General features: G+C 38.2%; 1 protein-coding gene across 1 annotated transcript in view; it reads right to left on the bottom strand.

Annotated features, from left to right (window-relative positions):
• The window catches only part of CUBN (cubilin), a 276,887-nt gene that overhangs the window by 245,040 nt on the left and 12,470 nt on the right, over positions 1-19,377 (bottom strand). Inside the window, exons 7-15 of the mRNA XM_047065967.1 lie at positions 19,205-19,331; positions 18,049-18,211; positions 15,399-15,530; positions 14,221-14,316; positions 12,027-12,145; positions 11,657-11,843; positions 10,395-10,507; positions 7,603-7,837; positions 719-900 (exon numbers count right to left, since the gene is read on the bottom strand). Of these exons, the coding sequence (XP_046921923.1) occupies positions 719-900; positions 7,603-7,837; positions 10,395-10,507; positions 11,657-11,843; positions 12,027-12,145; positions 14,221-14,316; positions 15,399-15,530; positions 18,049-18,211; positions 19,205-19,331 (1,354 nt within the window). The remainder of the gene's footprint in view (positions 1-718; positions 901-7,602; positions 7,838-10,394; positions 10,508-11,656; positions 11,844-12,026; positions 12,146-14,220; positions 14,317-15,398; positions 15,531-18,048; positions 18,212-19,204; positions 19,332-19,377) is intronic.

Genomic DNA, 19,377 nt, shown 5'->3' on the forward strand with positions numbered 1-19,377 from the left:
TTCTCTAACGGACTTGGAAGGGCATATTGTCTTTTATCACTACTGCAAGGACTACTGTGATTTATGGTAACAAAAAGATAAGAGCAATGTAAAAACTCGGTCTTCTCAATGATCTTTTCAGTCTATAAATGCAGAGCAACATTTCGGATATACCTATACGCTTAGGGCATTTGAATACAACAGCCCATTTTTCTACTTGTATAATTTAAACTTTTGCTAATGGTAACCAGGAGGGACACAGATTGGCTCTTCTCCCAATGACAATTATGAGTATATTCTAGGCTCACCCTTTAGCAATGCATTACAACACAATTGCTCTTAAGTTATTTTTCTTCATGGAACACTATAGCCAGCTTGTGAAATAACATGTTGGGTTCCCATAGATAACTGAAATCTTGATTCTGCATTGGAAAAGATACCCGTTACTGAATGTTTATTTTGTTAATTCTTCTATTCCCTTATTAGGGGACTGGGCTTCCAGGAAATGACAGGGAAAAGTAAGGCAGTCTATTTCCCAGATTCAAATGAGACCCAGAAGAAGCAACAAGCTGGCACAATTAAGAATAAGGAATCAGCAAAGGCTCAGACATTGGCTGCCTACTGAAGACTATATCTAACTATTGCAAGGAAATTGAAGTCATCCACAGGTAGCACCAAACCATAGCTCTTTGAGTTCTAACCATATCATGACATGTTCTATCTAATTACATTTGTTTACCTCAAGATAATCTTTGCTGCAATCATCATGGTGCTCCAGACCCAAGGTCCCAAAAGTAAATGTTATCAAGAGGCCAGGACTGGTTATAACTTTCCAGACACAGTCTCTTCCTGAAGGATAGTTTCCAGGATATCCCGGAGACTTAAGAGAACCATACGTGCCTGTCAGTACACCTCCACACTCTAAAATAAGAGGAAAAAATAACTTGACATTTGTATGCATGTTACAATTTAGATAGCGTTACGGAAGCCTTTATTGCAAGAAGACAAGCTTTGTTGAAATATCTACGTACAATTTGGGACACCCTCATAAATTAAACAAGGCTTTCAGTTTTCCAATTTGATACAGTTATAAATCTAGGAATATTAACTGATAAATGAATGAGTCACATGCATTGAGCTCTGTGCTTATCAGTATTACATGGTGATATGATTTTAAAATACAGTGCTGAACTGTCTGAGGGATGAATAATGAGATAATAGATATATTGTTTTCACTTTGAGGGAGATTAATTTCTGCATAACTTTTACAAGTTCTGGTTCTTAAAGAGTTCTCTTTTTTGTAAAGTTTTTTCATTTGTTTTTGAGAGAGAGACTCAGAGCACGCATGCTCAAGTGGGGGAGGGGCAGAGAGAGAGGGGGACACAGGATCTGAAGCGGGCTCTGCACTGACAGCAGAGAGCCTGATATGGGGCTCAACTCATGAACCGTGAGATCGGAGCTGAGCCGAAGTCGGATGCTTAACCGACTGAGCCACCCAGGTGCTCCAAAAAGTTATTTTTAACTCTTAAAAAGTTCTAGAACTTCCGTTACCCCTATGTCTTTCAACAAACCAGATTGTTTCATACATTAGAATAGTTAAGTGCTACATACTTTTCATGTGAGAAAATTTCTTAACACTAGGATAATAGTTAAACTCTTCATTTTATAAATTGAACATATTCAAATATGCATGGGCAGTTGCCTTGCTCAGGAATGGAGTGAAAGAAAGGTGGGACCAGGCTTTGTGACACCCACTCCACTACCACTCCATTAATTACCCCCCCCCAGAGTTGTATGTCAGTGACTGGAAGAATCTTTCCTTTATTAATACTCACATTTACTTAACGAAGAGTCTGTGATGGCTTATAAGAAATACTAATGTAAAATTGAAAAATAGAGATACTAAATAAAAATCTAGACTGTACTAAATATAAATTAGAAAAAATAAAATAAGGTGGTATCTCAGATATGCAAGATGTGGGATCTACATAACTACGCAGGTAACTTAGTAGACAAGTCTTTTGCCAAGGCAAAAAATGAGACAGGTTAGTTACATGATTCTCACTGTTCCTAATACAAAAACACCTCAGTTGCTCAAAGGCAGAGAAGTTTCCTAAAATTTGGAAGTTCAATTACCATATGGGTAAAAAGAATTATAATTCCATAAGCAAAGTAAAATGTTAACGGAGACCTGGGGAAAAAAATTCAATATGTAATACAAAGAATTAACATCTCTAATATATGAAGAGCTTCTAAAAGGAGTCGAGACATAAACAAAGAGTTCACTGGTAAAAATTCAAATGTCCTTCTACGTGGAAAAGATGTTCAGCCTCACTCTCAACAAGGGACATACAAATAAGAACTTTGCTGAGACACCATTTCTTAGCTCTCAGAATGATAAATATCCAGAATATTGAAAACAAATTCTGGCGGTGCTGTGGGGAGACAGGCACTCTCATACATTGCTGATGAGAACACAAGAGAGTAAAACTCTTACAGAGGAGACTATGGCAAAGTCTAGCAAAAAGTTAGGCATTTATTTTTTGACGAAGCAACCACACTTTTAGAAATTGATCTCAAAGATACATTGGCAAAAATGCAACAAGACAAGTTCACAAGGACTTTGTCGCAGTACTATCTGGAATTCCAAAAGGCTGGAAGCAAGGCAAATATCCGACGAGAAAGTCCTGGTTGAATAGACAGTGTGTGAGATGTCTATTAATGGCACACTATGGTCTAGTTATGGACTAGTCTCTATGACACATCAAGTGAAAAAGCAAACTACAAACCATTGTATATTGTATGTTACCTTTTTTTAAAGCAAAAAATATGATTATATGTGATTATCTGCTTATAGTTTTGAAATGGAAGGATAAATCCAAGACTAATACAAATTGTTACATTTTTTTAAAATTTATTTATTTGTTTTGAGAGAGACAGAGACAGCTCTAGTGGGGGAAGGGCAGAGAGAAAGGGAGAGAGAGGGTCCCAAGCAGGCCCCCCGTTGCCAGCACAGAGGTCAATGCCAGGCTCGAACCCACAAAGCCAGGAGATCATACCCTGAGCCAAAACCAAGAGTCAGATGCTTGAGCTACCCAGGTGCCCCCAAAATTGTTACCTTTTAGAGAAGAAAGGAATAAAATGGAAGGGACAAGGATAAAAGCTAGACTTCTCTAAATTTACCATGAAGTTTGATTTGGCTTTGGAACTATGAATATGTTTCACATAATGATAGAGCAAAATTCAATAAAAATGAAAAAGTGAAATCTTTAAACTCACAAGCAAAACGAAATGACTATATTAAGCTAGCACTTTAAACAGGGAGAGGAGAAATATTCCAAGACGCTTTGAAACACTGTAAAGTTTGACTGCAGAACTGGAGTGAAACATATATTAAGTACAAAAAGAATAATTGAGAAATACTAAATGGCTTTCAGTTATCACGTTATTAGTAATAATATTAGTATTGTTATTTTGAAAATTCACACGGTAAGATTAAGTACATAGGTAATATGTGAATGTCACCGGGAACTCATTTCACGAAGTGAGAAGAAGTACAAACATAAAGTTAAAAAACCTGTAATTTCAATATGCCAATATTTTGGAAGATCACTAAGAATACATGATAAACCTTTCCTTTAAAAATAATAAAAATATTTCCCAGTTCTTTCCACTGAAAGTTCTAGAGACTTTGTTCAGTCTAGTAGCAATAGCCACTCCTAGCACCCAGGTTATGAAACCTAAATACCATTTCCCGGTAGAGGAGTATGAACTGTTCCAGTCCTAACACAATAAATATGTATGAAGAACCTGGAAAATCTTTCAGGGCAGAAAGCAAGAAAGTTTCTAAAGATAACAGAAACTTGGGTTTCTATTGGGTCAAAGAGGCTTAGAAACTATCAGTTCTCCCACTAGCCAAATATGGAACATTTTAACATTAAAAAGTCTAGAATGGATTATATCAAATATGATAAAACGTGTGTTCCTGAGTATTAAAATCAATAAAAAATAAAAGAAATAATGACTAATTGTTCATTCTGGAGAAAGCTAGGAAGCCAAGTCATTAATTTGAATACTGGGGAAATATTAGGAGAAAGAATCAAGCATGTATCCTATGTTTCCTTTATGATCTATATGGGAGCGTAACCAAATAGTTGACATGAGAAAGATCAACTCTATTGAAGAACTCCAGACAATAAATAAAGAAGAAATGATAAAATTCAACTGTCATCATTTTGAAAGCCCCAGTGAACAACTAACCTAAACAATGAACCTAAGGGTTGCTAAGACCATTACAGAAAGTGTGAAGGTTTCTAATGGAAATATCAACCAGGGACAGTCAAAACACTCAAATCAACGCTGCAGTCATAACAGGGAGACAAGTGGATATCCAGTACCTTCTAATGTGATTATTTTTGTCTCCTCAAAAATAAAACTTAACTGGATCGAACCTCTAGCTTGATTTAACTACCTGTTTATAGCATGAGGAATGGCACATGGGATATAAACAGCAAAATCTAGACTCTGGGATAACAGCAGTTTCTGTAATAAATAAATGTGAGCAATGATTAGGATTCTGTAATTGTAAGGAATTATTGTTTGTTTTAGTTTTGTTTTCAGGCAAACAGTGAAGCAAACAGTGAAGGGCTGTGATCTTGAGGGAAGGGAAGGGCAGCACATGTGATAAATCCCATGTTCCTTCCAGGATTCTCCCTGCAGGCAGCTTCCAAATTACACACAGCACAGGGCAGTGGGAGTCCAAGGAGCAGCAATCCTCTTACTGGGTGAAAGAAACAAAATTCAGAATTTGGGGCTACTAGAGTGGCTGGGATTTTCGAATAAGGTACTATAGAGAAGACAGCTGCATGACAATGGCACCCCAAAAAGGTATAGGAGTTTCTTTGGGCCCTTAGCTGAATCTTAAGCTGTATATGCACAGGGAAAGACTCTAGAAGGCCTAATAAAAAATATAAGAGCTACGAGACATAGTCAAAATCTCCAGCATATGTGTAATTTGAATCCCAGAAGGAGAGGAGAGAAGAAAAATAAAAGAAGCATCATCTGATCATCTCCATAGATTTAGAAAAAGTATTTACTATACCTCAACATCCATTCATGACAAAAACTCTTGACAAGCTAGGGATAAAAAGTAAGATGGTTTAAAAGCATTCAAAATATCTTTGACACTTCTTCCATTGAGATGGGGTCTAGGTCTCCTCCCCTTGAATCTGGGTGGGCTTATGAGTGTTTCAACCAATTAAAAGAATGGCAGAAATAACAATATGACTTCCAAGATAGGTCAGAAAAAGCCATGCAGCACCTGCCCATGTCTGTTGAAATGGTTGCTCTAAGAAAAACCAAGGATCACGAAAGAAGTTCCACTAGTCTAAGACCAACATCACAGAGGGGCTACATGTAGGCACTCAAGTCAACAGCCTGGTTCAACTCTTATCCAAAAGCCAGCATCAACTGAGCGAGCTTGGGTTTCTAGACTCACTGAGCCTTTAGATGACTACAATCCCAGCCAACATCTGGTAATAACTGCTCACCAAATCAAATGACAATTGGTCTCTTTCCAAATTCTTGGTCCACAAAATCAGAAACATAATAAAATGATAAATGTTCTACAACACTAAATTTGTGGGTCATTTATTATACAGCAATAGTAATTTGCAGCAAACTTCCTTAATCTGATAAAAGTTATCTACAAAAACTTACAGCTAAAACATTATATTCAATGGTGAAATAGTGAACATTTCCCATGAGGTTGGGAACAAGATGATAATGCCCAGTCCACCACTTTTGTTCAGCATTGTACTGGATGTCCTAGCCAGGGCAATAAATAAGTTGAGGGAAAGAAAGAAATAAGTTACAAAGATTGGAAAGGAAGGTGTTACAAGGAAAACCACAAGCCCAAAATGGTGCCACTTAGGCCAAGTCCTCAAACTTGGGCTTAATACCTAGTCTAATTGTACTTTCAACCTTCCCCGGAAATATAATCTTAACCTGTCAGTCAGGAATTTTCCACTCAGCGCCATGAGTCTGCCATATGGGCTTTCTCCATCTCCCAAAGGAAGATGAGGTAATCTGCATGATCAGACCCCTTACTCTTCCCCCTAAGGGAAGACCTTGCCTGGATCAATCTTTTTCTTTTGCTAATAACTTCTTGCCTTGCCATTCCTTCCTATAAAAACTTTTCATTTTATATAATTCCTTAGGGCTCCCCTCTGTTTGCTGGATAGGATCCTGACCAATTCAAGCATTATTTCATAAAAACAATTAGATTCAAATTGACTCCATTAAATTTTGTTTCTTAACAAAGAAAAACAGGCTTTATTCATTGAGAACATAGCTGTGTATGTAGAGAAATCCAAAAGAATCTACTAAAAAAAACTATTAGAATTGATTAATGAATTTAGCAATGTGGCTAGATTCAAAATCAAATATGTTTTAAAAATACATCATAATTCTATATACTAACAACAAATAAGAATGCCATTTTAGAAAACGGCATCATTTTACATAATATAAAATATTCAATATCTAGAAAAAGACAACAAAATATATGGAATTTATAAACCATCACTAAGATAAATTATAAGAGGGCTAAATAAATACAGAGATGGTCCATGTTCATAAATTGGTAGGATCAATATTTTTAGGAATCCCAGAAGATTGGGGAGGGGGGAAATTAAAAAATTGATTCTAAAATTATAATATATATATTTATATATATAATATGTAAAATATAATATATATATTTAAAATATGATATATTTTATACATATAATAAATATGTATATATTTTTAAAAATTTTTTTAGAAAGAGAAAGCAAATACACGAGCAGCAGAGAGGGGCAATGGGAGAGAGAAAGAGAATCTTAAGCAGGCCCCATGCTCAGCACAGAGTCCCCATGGGGCTTGATCCCACAATCTTGGAATCATGACCTGAGCCAAAATTGAGTCGAATGCTCAACCAACTGAGCCACAAGGTGCCCCATACTGAGTGTATTATAAAAGACAAAGTTGTAAGATTTACACTACCAGATTTCAAATTTCAGTAGTTAAGCCAATGTGCCACAAGGATAAATAGACCAATAGAAAAGATAAGAAATTCCAGACATAAATGCACAGATTTATTGATGAATGAATTGGAGCTTCAGTGTACTGCTCTCTTTACTTTTTTACATGTTTATAAAGTGTATAGTAAAAAGCTGAAAAAAAAAAAGTAGAGCTCCAAAAGGCAAAATACCAACGCAAAGAATGAATTATCAAATGGTCACTAAGATAAGGAATACTAAGTGAAGGAGTAGACAATGTCATCAACAATATCCCTGCAGTAATTTACTAGTAAAGTTTATAAAAATGTTGTTCAGTAATTTCATAAGGGGTCCATTCAGATTCATGATTTCTCATCTTTTTCATTCATCCAAATTTTATTATCTCTGAACACAAAATGAAATTTCAATGCATTGCAGGTTTATTTGATGTGAAAGGAATTACAAAAGTATTATATAATCCTTAGATCTCAAAACATGTAATGTTATCCACAAGTCTAATACTAATCAAGAAAATTTACTGATCTCAAGATTTTGCTCTATTTTTCTTCTTGTTTACACTTACCTGGTTGCTGTGTTTCCCATCTTATTGTAAAGCCTCTCTCATTTCTTAAATGTTCAGAGTAGAGATGAAAATAGAGGGCATTGTCACTACTGAGGAGTTCATGAGGGGGAACAGAGCCACAGAATCTTCCAAGTTGAAACGCCGCAGAGGAGTCTCCGTCGTGAACCTGAAGAAACTCGTGTGGACAATTGTTCACGGATTCTAACTGGAAAAAAGTGAAAGTGATACGCAGCACCTAAAAACATAAAGGTCACAATACATTATTTTTCACTTCCATGTCAATTCTAAAGCATTTCTCCCAATAAGGAAGCATTCATATTAATTCACCTTTCAAGAGACAGATCTATAATTTCCCAATTATCTGCAAACACATACGACAACCCTACATATTATTAAATAACTTGTGTTAAAAATTGCTTAGGCTTCTGCCAATATCAAAATATATCAAAAATCTTGATGTTAATGAAATAGATTTTTAACAGCTTTATTAAGGTATACTTGATATACAAAGAACGATACATATTAAATGTGTATAATTGGATGAGTTTGGACATATACCAACACCTGTGATGCCATCACCACAGTCAGTGTGTTAGGCATATTCAACACCTCCCAGAGTTTCCTTGCGTCTCTCTTTCTTTTTTTCTTTTAGTGGTCAGAACACAACATGAGATCCACTTTCCTAGCAAATTTTGAAGTGCATGATATCGCGCTGTTAACTATAGGCACTATGTTGAACAACAGATCTCTAGAACTCACTTATCTTGTATAACTGAAAATACCCACTGAATTGTTACTGAATCGGTTAATGAAATATTTGTACCTAGATTTAACTGTCAAGTCCATTAAACGTAGGCACTTCAAATGTAGAGCTGACAATCACGCTTCGAAATCAGTAAAATACAATGGACATCTAAAAAACCTACCTTGAATTAAGTTTAACTGACAAATATTACCATTCACAAGAATGTATACCCTGAGCACCTGAATAATCTGTAGTGTGCAGCATCCACACAAATGTTCACTGATCCCCGGAAATGCTGATTCCTGAGGGTTCTCTGAAGCTCCTAATGAGATACTAACAGACTGACAACTTCAGGTATAGACTGAGCTAGGCATGGTATAGATATGTGTAAAGTCCCCAAGTCTTCAGTGGTTGGATATCATTAAGAGACGGGTGACACCAAGAGTGGAGAACAGGGAAAAAGTAATCTGAAGTGTTCTGAGCATACAAGTAGAAGAGAATAAACCCAAACATACATTTCCAAGTTAAAATGTTAGAATGTACAAACTCAAATATAATGATATAATTCATATAATAAAAATTTTTTGGATAGTATCATTTAAAACAGCCAAACTGCTAAAAGGAAGCTGTTGAATTTGATATCCATCGTGATCTAAAACAACAACAGCATTCAGCTAATGAAAAAGGATATCAGGATATTTTTGAAATTCTATGCTAGGGTATTTTTAAGATCTGTTACCCAACATTACATCATTTTTGTCCTTGAAGAAATTTCAATAAAAATTGAATAAATGTTCATGAACTGAACTATCCTGAGTTCTATAAAATTTCTACTATATTGTGCAAATTGTGGAGATAAGATTTAAAAATCAAAACAACCAAGGAAAACAGCTGAATTTATTTCACAAATCGATAATAAAACTATTAACATTTTTTCACAAAATGACTTTTCTTGAAAGAAAAATGTTTTCAATGTCAGGAAATAGAATTCATGAACACTAAATGGAAGGAAGGAAATTCACATAACATACCCACTGGGAAATTGATTTTGGAGTTTATGCTATTATAGGGTCACCAGGCTCCAAAGAATCCTCCCTTCTCAAGGGAAAAAATGTGTTGTGACCATTGTACAATGACCCCCTGTAACATCAGTTCACAGGGAAAAGTTCACAGAATTGCAAGGGAACACCTTATCTATCCAGACACACAAGTTCATTTTAATGAGTCCAGGAGTTGGTTGAGAAATAAATATTTGGAAAAGTCTGAGTAATGAATGCTGGGGATAGAAGAACTAAAAACTTCAGGGTCAGATCTGAATTTGAGGAGTGTTCATGCAGCAGTTCAGAGTCATCAGAGTTGAGTGGCCTGGGTTTGAGTCACTGCAGGCCACTTACAAACCATGTGACCCTGGACAAATTCATCAGCTGCTCTAGGCTCCATTTCCTCATAGTAAAATGAGAGTAACAATTCTTATCTCTCAGGGCTACAAGGGTTAAAATACAATGACACAATGTCTGTGAAGCAATTAGCACAGCACAATGGCACACCCAATGGCACAAAGACGCACTGATAAGAAAACCATCTTAATAGCAGTCCCTATTTTTGCATAATAATCAGCAGAACACTGAGTGGTCTTCCTCAAACACTAGTGTCTCAGTGAGCAGGACTTTACAAATTCCCTGCTTGCAGTCAGCCAATCCCTGCAGAGAATTATCCATACTGGACAAAGCCTGGACTTTGAAGCCAGACAAACTTGACTTTGAAATCCTATTCCTCTAATTACCAGCTAAGAAATGCTTTTAAAAAATTACTTAGCTTCTCTTAGTTTCCCTTATCTTATCTACAAAATAAGGACACTATATTACTTTTTTCAAAGAGTCAGTGTAAGGTTTAGGATAAAATATCTAGCCCAAAGCCTGACACTGAGCAAGTCCTCAATATATGATAGTTGATTTACCACTATGTGTATTTTATGGAATATATACACATATTACATGTTCACATAGATAAATGAAATGTGCATTTAGACAGGAGCTATTACATTTACCTTTCCCTCTTCAGTTCGGATAACCCAGAAGCAGTTAACATCATGCACATAACCAACATCAGGGCTTTTATAGCTGAAGCTTCCATTCATCCCAGAGAGGGACCCTCCACAAACTGCCAAGGGAAAGATGAACTGTTCTTTACAGAGACTCTGAAAAGGAGGAGGCTAGGTATTTCTCTCTAACCTTGCTGCTGAAATATTAGAGAAGTCTGAGTGATTAACATTGGAGACAAATGCCCTGTGGTTCTCTCTTCCCCCCACCCCTTTGTCTTTGGACACCCGCCTAAATCCCACCTCTTGTTTGAAGTCTACTTGGGATTTCCTTGCCCCCACCACGAACCTCCTCTGCCCCTTTTTGTTTTCTCTGGCTCCCATTCTCTTCACCTCCGTGATACTTGATTTGACCCCAAGCAACTTAGTTCTTATCTACTTCTTGTCTCTCCTCTGCCATTTTGGATTAGATGTGCCTCCTCAACCAGAAGATCAGCAAGTAATATGTGGAGATAGTGTTTTATGCTTATTTTCCCACAGCATCTACCATAGTCCTGAACACATAGTGAGGTCTCAGTAGACGTGCTGATTCAGAATCAAGAGTTCTGAGAGAGGACGAGTAATCAGGAGAGGCTGGATGAAGGAGATTGAAGCTTGAAGGTGAATTACTCCTGAAGGACAGATACATTTGGATGTGAAGCATTGGAAGAATTCAGAGAAGTATGGAGAAATAAATATCTCAAATATTGGAACACAGCATGGTGGTACATGGGATCAAGTGACAAGAAAAGATATCTAGATTGGAAAGGGGGTATTATTAGGAAACTAGTGAAAAATAAGGTTGATTGTATAGGGTAAGGCCTAGTTATAGAGGATAATTGAGAAACAGTCCCAATCTTTAACAGGCAACGGGGAGTGACTGTATGTTCTAGAGCAGGAGAGTTAATCAATTTAATGAGTAATATTATAGGGAGATTAAACGGCTGCTGTAGAGAAAACTTCCCTTAGAAAATGACAATACCTTAACATACTCTGTTTTCAGAACAGACGTAATAAAAATGGCAAATACCAATTTACTTCTTCCTTTGAAGGAAGGTTCTTCTTGGCCTAAATTGAGATAAATACTTACCTTGTAAATTCTATACTAGTGCTTGAAGGAAAGACTTAGTTGGAAGCATTTGTGCAACTAGACAAGAAAGTGGAAGAATCCGCAGCAGGACTCACTGAGGAATGATCCTTCTAAGCTGTGGCACAAGAGACGCTGAGCATACCTTGCTGGGGAATCTGACACAGAAATCCAGTCCAGAAACGTGTGCATTCACAACTGAACGCATTGACGCCATCCACACAAGTTCCCCCATTCAAGCAGGGGTTGCTCAGACACTCATTTATATTTTCTGTACAGTTGATGCCGGCCCAACCTGATTCACACTTACAAAGATAACCAGAAACCGTTTCCTAGGGAAAGAAAACCATAATGCCATGAAACAGATCAATGGACGATAAACGTTGAGCCAACTCAAAGAACAAAGAAGGGTTATGTGATGTATGTAGCAGGTGTTGAGCCACACACACCTTCTAGAATTCTTGTAATAATTCATTTAAATGGTAACTGCTAAGGAAGGAAGAACAAGGACTCACAATGCATTGTCCATTTAAACAGGGGCGGTTCGAGCAAACATTACTGAGCTGCACGCATCCATTTGGCCCATAGCCATTTCCAGTATATCCCGGGAGACAAGTACAGAGAGGTAAAGAACCTGTCAGAAATAAAAATGGAAGTGTAAATACAGGTCTCCTTCATTCAGACCCAGTAACAAAACTCAGGCTCTGTTGTCTAGACAAGGAATTGCCAAAATCAAGTCTGCATATCCCTAGGGGCAGACATGCCAACTATAAAGAGGAAGTATTAGGATCTTTTTCTATGTTTCATCTTAAAAATAAAGAAGGCATTACATTCCAATACTTGGTGCACAAATTGACGTTGGTGCTGTCAGTCCATATGTCACAGTCCTGAGTTGCGTACAAATGTGAGGTACGCTAAGGGAAAAAAGAGTTTCTCACGGAGGGGTTGAGAGAAAAGAATATTCTTATGAAAAAAGACGGTATCTGTTGCAAGCACTGGCCCTGTATGGACTGTAAATAGGTACTCTTTTAATGCCCGTTTACAGATGGGAACAAAACACAAAAAGGTTAGGTGGCTTGACCCAGGACACACAGCTGGAATACAGTGAAGCCAGGGAGAAAATCAAAATCCAAGCATTATTTTTCTAGAATCCATGTTCTTAACCATTTCAGTATGCTCTGAATCATTTAATAAACATTTAAATAGTCATAAATGTACATGTATGTGTGTGTATACATCTATATTCTTTTACATATGTGCTTATATATATATATCACATATATCACTCGTAAAAATAAAAGTAGTATTTGGAAATAGCACGAGATATGATACTTTATTCAATAAATGAAGTTGGAGCCACCCATTTGAACAAAACTATCAAGCAAAATGTTTGATGCCATAGATACAAATAAATCTTAAAAAGACCCAAGATCTTAATGTTAAAAATAAAAGAAAGTATAAAAGAACAAGCACCTGACTATTTTTAGAGTTCGGTAGGAAAAGCCTAATTCTAAGAGGAGAAAATCCTATAAAAAAAAGATTTAACTTTTTGACTACATAGAAATTTTAAGCTTCTAAATAGAAAATACCACCACAAAATTAAAATAAAAACAATATGCCAGGGAAAATACATGTAAACCATAAAACAGATAATGAGATATTATTCTTAGTACATAATGAAATTTTACACATCAATGAGAAAACAGATGAACAAAGGACATAAAAATCTGGAAAAAAATAAAGGCAGTAAAATATAGAAAGTATTAATTATTAGTCATCAAAAAGGTAAGTTTGATGTAGTCAAAATCAAAATAATAGGAAGGCAATTTTTGCCTGTAAACTTGACCAAAATGAAAAATAACAGTAGTATCCATTATTGCCAAGAGTGGGAAACATGTAGTTTTCATACACTGTCGGCAAGTATAAACTGATACATTTCTGTGAGAAAATTTAGCAATATATATTTAAAAAACTTTTAATGCTTATCTATCTTTGAGAGAGAGAGAGTATAAGGGGGGGAGGGACAGAGAGAGAGGGAGACACAGAATCTGAAGCAGGCTCCAGGCTCCGAGCTGTCAGCACAGAGTCCTATGCGGGGCTCAAACCCATGAACTGTGAGATCATGACCTGAGCCAAAGTCAGATGCTTAACCAACTGAGCCACCCAGGTGCCTCAAGCAATATATATTTTTTTAAATTATAGGAGGTGAAACTTCTTTTACACAGCATTGCAAACACTGTTGGTTATCCCCCTAGATCCACTTTTCCATTCTTTTGTAGTGAATTCTTTTTTAACTGAGGGCATAAGCTCCTGAAATAAACTACATTTCCCAGCCTGACTTGCAGCCAGGGTTAGCAACAGGGCTCAGTCCTGGCCAATAGCATGTAAAGGAAAGAGGCCTTAGAAGGAGTTGACAGGTGGTCCTTCCTCCTTTTCTCCTTCCTGTGTGCTCAAACACAGTCATAAATTTAATTAGCTGGCTTGATTATCTTGGGAAATATTGCTAATTTAGACCAGACCACAGAGAGCATAGCCTATCACATTAAAAAAAAAAAAAAAATCCAAACGTATAGTTTTAAAACATGGATTATTTTTGGTTTGAAGATCAAAATAAGAATTTTGAGGTTAGAGGATTGTTTTCAAAATGCTGATTTGTTTCAGAAGGCCATATTGAAATATCCCAAACCAGAGGCAGAGGGGAGTCATTACCTAGAACTGAGGAGCATGACGCATGTGGGTGGCAGCCTCCATTATCGACCAAGCAGACATTGACGAGCGTGCACACTCTTCCATTGCCTTGGTACCCTGATCACAGAGAGAACAGGGCATGACAAACAACATTAAGAAGGTGGAAGAAGAATCCCAATCCAAGAAGCAAACATCATGAAATCCAACCAGAGAGCTTCTATCATCACAACAGAAAAGGTAAATATGAAGTGCCATAAACAAATTCCTATCGTTAAGAAAAAGGACAACCATTTGGGAAACTGACTGCAGAAACCATGTTCTAATGGTGTTTCTAAGGACAAAAAAGGAAATGAATAAAGATGAAAAGATGCATGAGACTACTGGTAGACTGAGACAGTTGCTGACACTCAGCAAGTTGACATTTTCTAATTACAGTGACTTTAATGATCTAAGAGCTAAATTACTGTAGAAGTCCCAAGTACTAACTTAATAAAGCAAATAGGGTTTCAGTTTATCCCTTAGAACTCCATGAACTTCTTGGATAGTCACTCAGTTTAGATCACAGAATACCAGTAATGACTTCTTTCCAGAAGAGAAGAGAAACTCTGAACAGGTATTATATGCCTACTAGTCTGCCTGTTACTGAGTAAACTTTATGTGCAAAACATCTCATGAGTATTTGTGGGAACAATGGAGCTGTAGGTCTGTGATCCACAGAGAAAATTTTTCAAATTCTGCATTATCTCCAGAGGCTATTTCACAATTTGTAAAGTTTTGTTGTTTTCCACTGGTATTAAAAATATTTGTTATTGCTTTTTATAATAGAGCTGACCTAATGTGCCCTGAATCTGTAAGTTAAATAAAACTTTCTGCACTGCTCAGTACATCTCCTTAGACAGAGTCATATTTAAAATGGAGCACAAGGGGCGCCTGGGTGGCGCAGTCGGTTAAGCGTCCGACTTCAGCCAGGTCACGATCTCGCGGTCCGTGAGTTCGAGCCCCGCGTCAGGCTCCGGGCTGATGGCTCAGAGCCTGGAGCCTGTTTCCGATTCTGTGTCTCCCTCTCTCTCTGCCCCTCCCCCGTTCATGCTCTGTCTCTCTCTGTCCCAAAAATAAATAAACGTTGAAAATGGAGCACAAGACCATGTTTCCAAATGTATGTTTTGCCTATAATGGTGTTGGGAAATTTGGCGTAGCACCTGGTGGACAGGCCTGACAGTGGTAAGACCCAAATGTATTCACACACGTAACAGGTGGAACCACAGAACAACCGCCATTATTTATGTCACATTCATTGATATCTTGGCAACTGTATCCATTTCCTTGCCAGCCTAGAAAAACCAGAAGATTTGAAAAGTTAGCTCTATAGACAAGTTAACAACGAAGAAACGCATATAGCCAAAGATACATAAAAATTTGCTTCACTCTAAGAAACTACATATTAAAATGAGATTTTCATTCTTAAAAACAAATTCTGGCAAAGAGGTGGGCAAGTGAGGTTCTCATATGCTTTTAGTCAGAAGTCTATAATTAGTAAAACCTATCTGGAAATAGATCTAGCGGTACTCATTAAAATTTTTTAAAATATATACCGTTGGGGGCATCCAGGTGGCTCAGTCGGTTAAACGTCCAACTCCTGATTTCAGCTTTGGTCATGATCTCACAGTTCGTGAGATGGAGCCCCACACTGGGGCTCTGTGCTGACAGTGTGGAGCCTACTTGGGATTCTCTCTCTCTCCCTCTCTCTGCTCCTCCCCAATTCACTGGTCTCTCTCAAAATAAATAAACTTTAAAATATATATATATATATATATATATATATATATATATATATATTTGACTAACAAGTCCACTTCTTTTTTTGACTAACAAGTCCACTTCTAAAAACTCTCTTGCAGTGATAAAACTGTCAGCATCTACACATGTAGGCAAGCAGAGGTCTACTGCAGTGTTGTTTAAAGGGGGGGGGGGGAACCCTCTTGATCATCAATATGATTAAATATATTAGGACTCATGTTTACCGTCGAATACTATACAAATATTTTAAATAACATGCACATATTTAACGGTTTTCAAATATATACATTAGCTAATAACACAAACTTTTAGAAGAATATGCAAAGAATGATCCCAATTTGGAGAAAGGATTTTTTAAAAACCTGCATACGTGTCTATGTGTTTGTAGGAGAGAAGGAAAGGGAAGAAGAGGTGAGAGAACATGTGTTCACAGTGGTCTCGTTCAGAGCATGAGACTGAAGATGAAGAGAGTGTCATTTTACTGTTGGTATTTCTGCTTGTATCCATTGTTACCTTGAGTTGTCTTACTCCTATCATAACGATTAAAATTATAAGAATGTTTAAAACCTTTTACATTTTTCAAAAATATTTCTTTTCATTGACTGAAACAGTCCCTCTCTAAAACCCTACCTAAGAAAATTATTGTATTTGTGGGTGAAGAAATGAATACACAGAAGAAAGCTGGAAGGAAATACATCCACATGTCAATGGTGGCCCTCTGAGTGATAAGACTATGGGTATTTTTTGCTGTTTTATTTTCATATTTTTAAAGTTTCTTTATATTTTATAAGCAGCATGTATTACTTTAATAGGCAGGGAAAAAATAAGGTCATTAACAGGAAAACAAAAAGCTTTTGTTTTTCTTTTTTCTCTACAACGATATAAAGAAGAATCCTTTAATTCAAATAATTTATTTTTCCGATTTCTAGTTTTTAAAGACTGTCACTGGCAAATTACCTTCAAGAATGTGGTTATTTGCTAATTTTATGTGCCCCTGAGACCTAAGAGGGAAAAAGTCTTCATGCGTTTTTTTTTTCAATTTCTTTCTAGTTACACAAGATCTAACCATGTACCATGAAGAAAGTCACTAAACCAACAGTCACAAAAGGAAGCAACGTGTGTGTGTGCTTCCCTTGATCAGACAGAACAATGGACTATTCAGCAGCTCAGCTCAGATCCGCAGATCTGGGTTTGAATCCCGACTACGGGATTTGGGACAAGTTATTTACCTTCTCCAAGTGTCAAGATCCTATCATTTAAAGTGGGAATAATACTATTTCCTAACATTTCTTGATTTTGTCACAGTTGCAAGAATCGAAATTTGCCTAGCACAGTGTCTCAGTGAGGTTTTCATGGAAGAACAGCTGCTATTACGTTCTCTTACATGTTCCACCTTCTAACAACACACGAGAAGTGCCAACGGGCCTTGGAGACTCCCTGAGGTCTGGTAAACTGCTTACCCGTGCACCCAGCAAGTGCTTTCTTTGCTCATAGTAGGCTCTACAAACATGCACTGAGTGGATGATAATGATCTCATATGGTGAGAGATGAAGCGTGGACTCAAGCCCAAGCAGTCTCTGAGTCCAGAGTCTATGTTTTCAGTGACTTGGTCTGGAGATTCGGTCTCTGGGGGGCTGAGCTGGAGTCAGACATCCCTCTTACAGCAAGGCCACAGGGCCTTCCAGTGACGTGCCCTGGTGAGAACTACAGGGGCTCTAGAGGTGACACTAAGAGGTCAACTAATCTGCCTAGTACAAACACCTGGCCAGTAAGGTGGGACGAGAGCAGGTCTAGTCAGCTGATGGCCTTAAGGATCAGATGTCTGACCCCACCACCTCCCCGGCTAACCCTGCCCCCCAGCGTTTGGCTCTGGCCCTCTGATTTCTGAGGCTGAATTCTTACAGAAGGAAGACGGCCTGCAGTGCGATGTAGGGAAATAGAACCTGAGATGGGATTGGGATGCTTCCTAAGAACGGTCTCCTTATCTTTTGGCCGGGGAAGGAAAGCTGTTCTGGCCACCTTGCCTGGCTGGGCGTGGCCGAGCCCACATACCTGTCGGGCAGGCCCCGCAGTAGAAGGAGCCTGGGGTGTTGAAGCACTGGGCAAGTGTGGAACACGGCGCAGGCTGGAGGCTGCACTCGTCGATGTCCAGCAGGCAGGCCGAGCTGTTCGGCGGGGATGTCCACCCCGCGTCACAGATGCAGCTGTACATGGGCTGGCAGAATGACAAGAGTGTGAATCAAAGCAATCAGGAAAATAAGCAAGAAAAGCTTTTGAAAATCTCACCAAGCCCCCGACTGTTTATCCTCTAGCGTTCATTTCCATAAGGCCAATTGAGTGGCTTCTCTTTTTCTTCCCATATGATTAAGCATTTAGACCCGACCACGCAAAAAGAGAAACATCTTTATTTCAGAGTAAGGAAAACCTATAATTTGCCCCAAAGATGCCAGGGAAAGAGCAACAACAATCAAGAACTGTAAGTCAATATAATTAAAGTCAATCCACTCAGCCTGCTATGTTTTTAGAGGGAAAAACACCCATGGAGGCACAGACCTTGGAAAATCCATTCTGTTTGTTTCCTTTTTGAAAGTCTTTCCTTCCCCTCCCAGCCACTCCCTCCTCCCACCATCACTGGAAAGGAACCATTTTCTATCAATGCGTTTAAAAATATACAGAGAGAGAGAACTAAAAATAAAGGCCTGAAGGTCTCATACAAGGCCAAGCGGGCCTTGTATGCTGAGTGCTGTTGAGGGTCAGGAGTCAAGGTTGTCAGGATCCAGAGAACAGGGAGAAGTCAGGCAGTCTGCAGACAAACTCAGGGTTGACAGCACTCAAAGGTGCTCCGGAGCCAGAAAGAAATAGAGACCCCTCAGAACTGCGTGCTGCCACCAAGAATGGGCCTTGGTGTTTCCATGTCTCATCACTGTTATAGCTCGCGAGGCCAAGAGGAGGTCATGTCCCACAGAGAGATTTATGAAGTAAAAACAAAAAAGGCAGTAATTTCTATAATGATACCACCTCTGGGTCCAGTTTTCTGTGTATTTATGGACAACTCTCATCTTTTTCCTCACCTGTGCCCCGATGAGAGCAGGAAGTACCTTCCTCTCTGGAACACTGCCAGAACGATGCTCCTCTACAGACATGCAGGCTAAGGGACTAATAGCAACCGTGACTCCCTCCACGAAGCCACGTTCTGGGAGGGACTCACCTCTCCAGCCTGCACTCGGGCTAGATCCTCACAGATGCCGTGGACGCAGAGTGCTTTGGAGCCCCCTTCACAGTCATTGTATTTGGATGCACACTGGGGGCCGTGTGTCTCAGGGGAGCATAGACACCTGTTGGTTACACAAGAGCACAATGTCAGCGCCTGTGCCTCAGCAC

Source organism: Lynx rufus, unplaced genomic scaffold (genome assembly GCF_022079265.1).
Source record: "Lynx rufus isolate CCGP_SWC_20201006 ecotype Redwood Valley unplaced genomic scaffold, mLynRuf1.p SCAF_7, whole genome shotgun sequence".
Classification (NCBI taxonomy): Eukaryota; Metazoa; Chordata; class Mammalia; order Carnivora; family Felidae; genus Lynx; species Lynx rufus.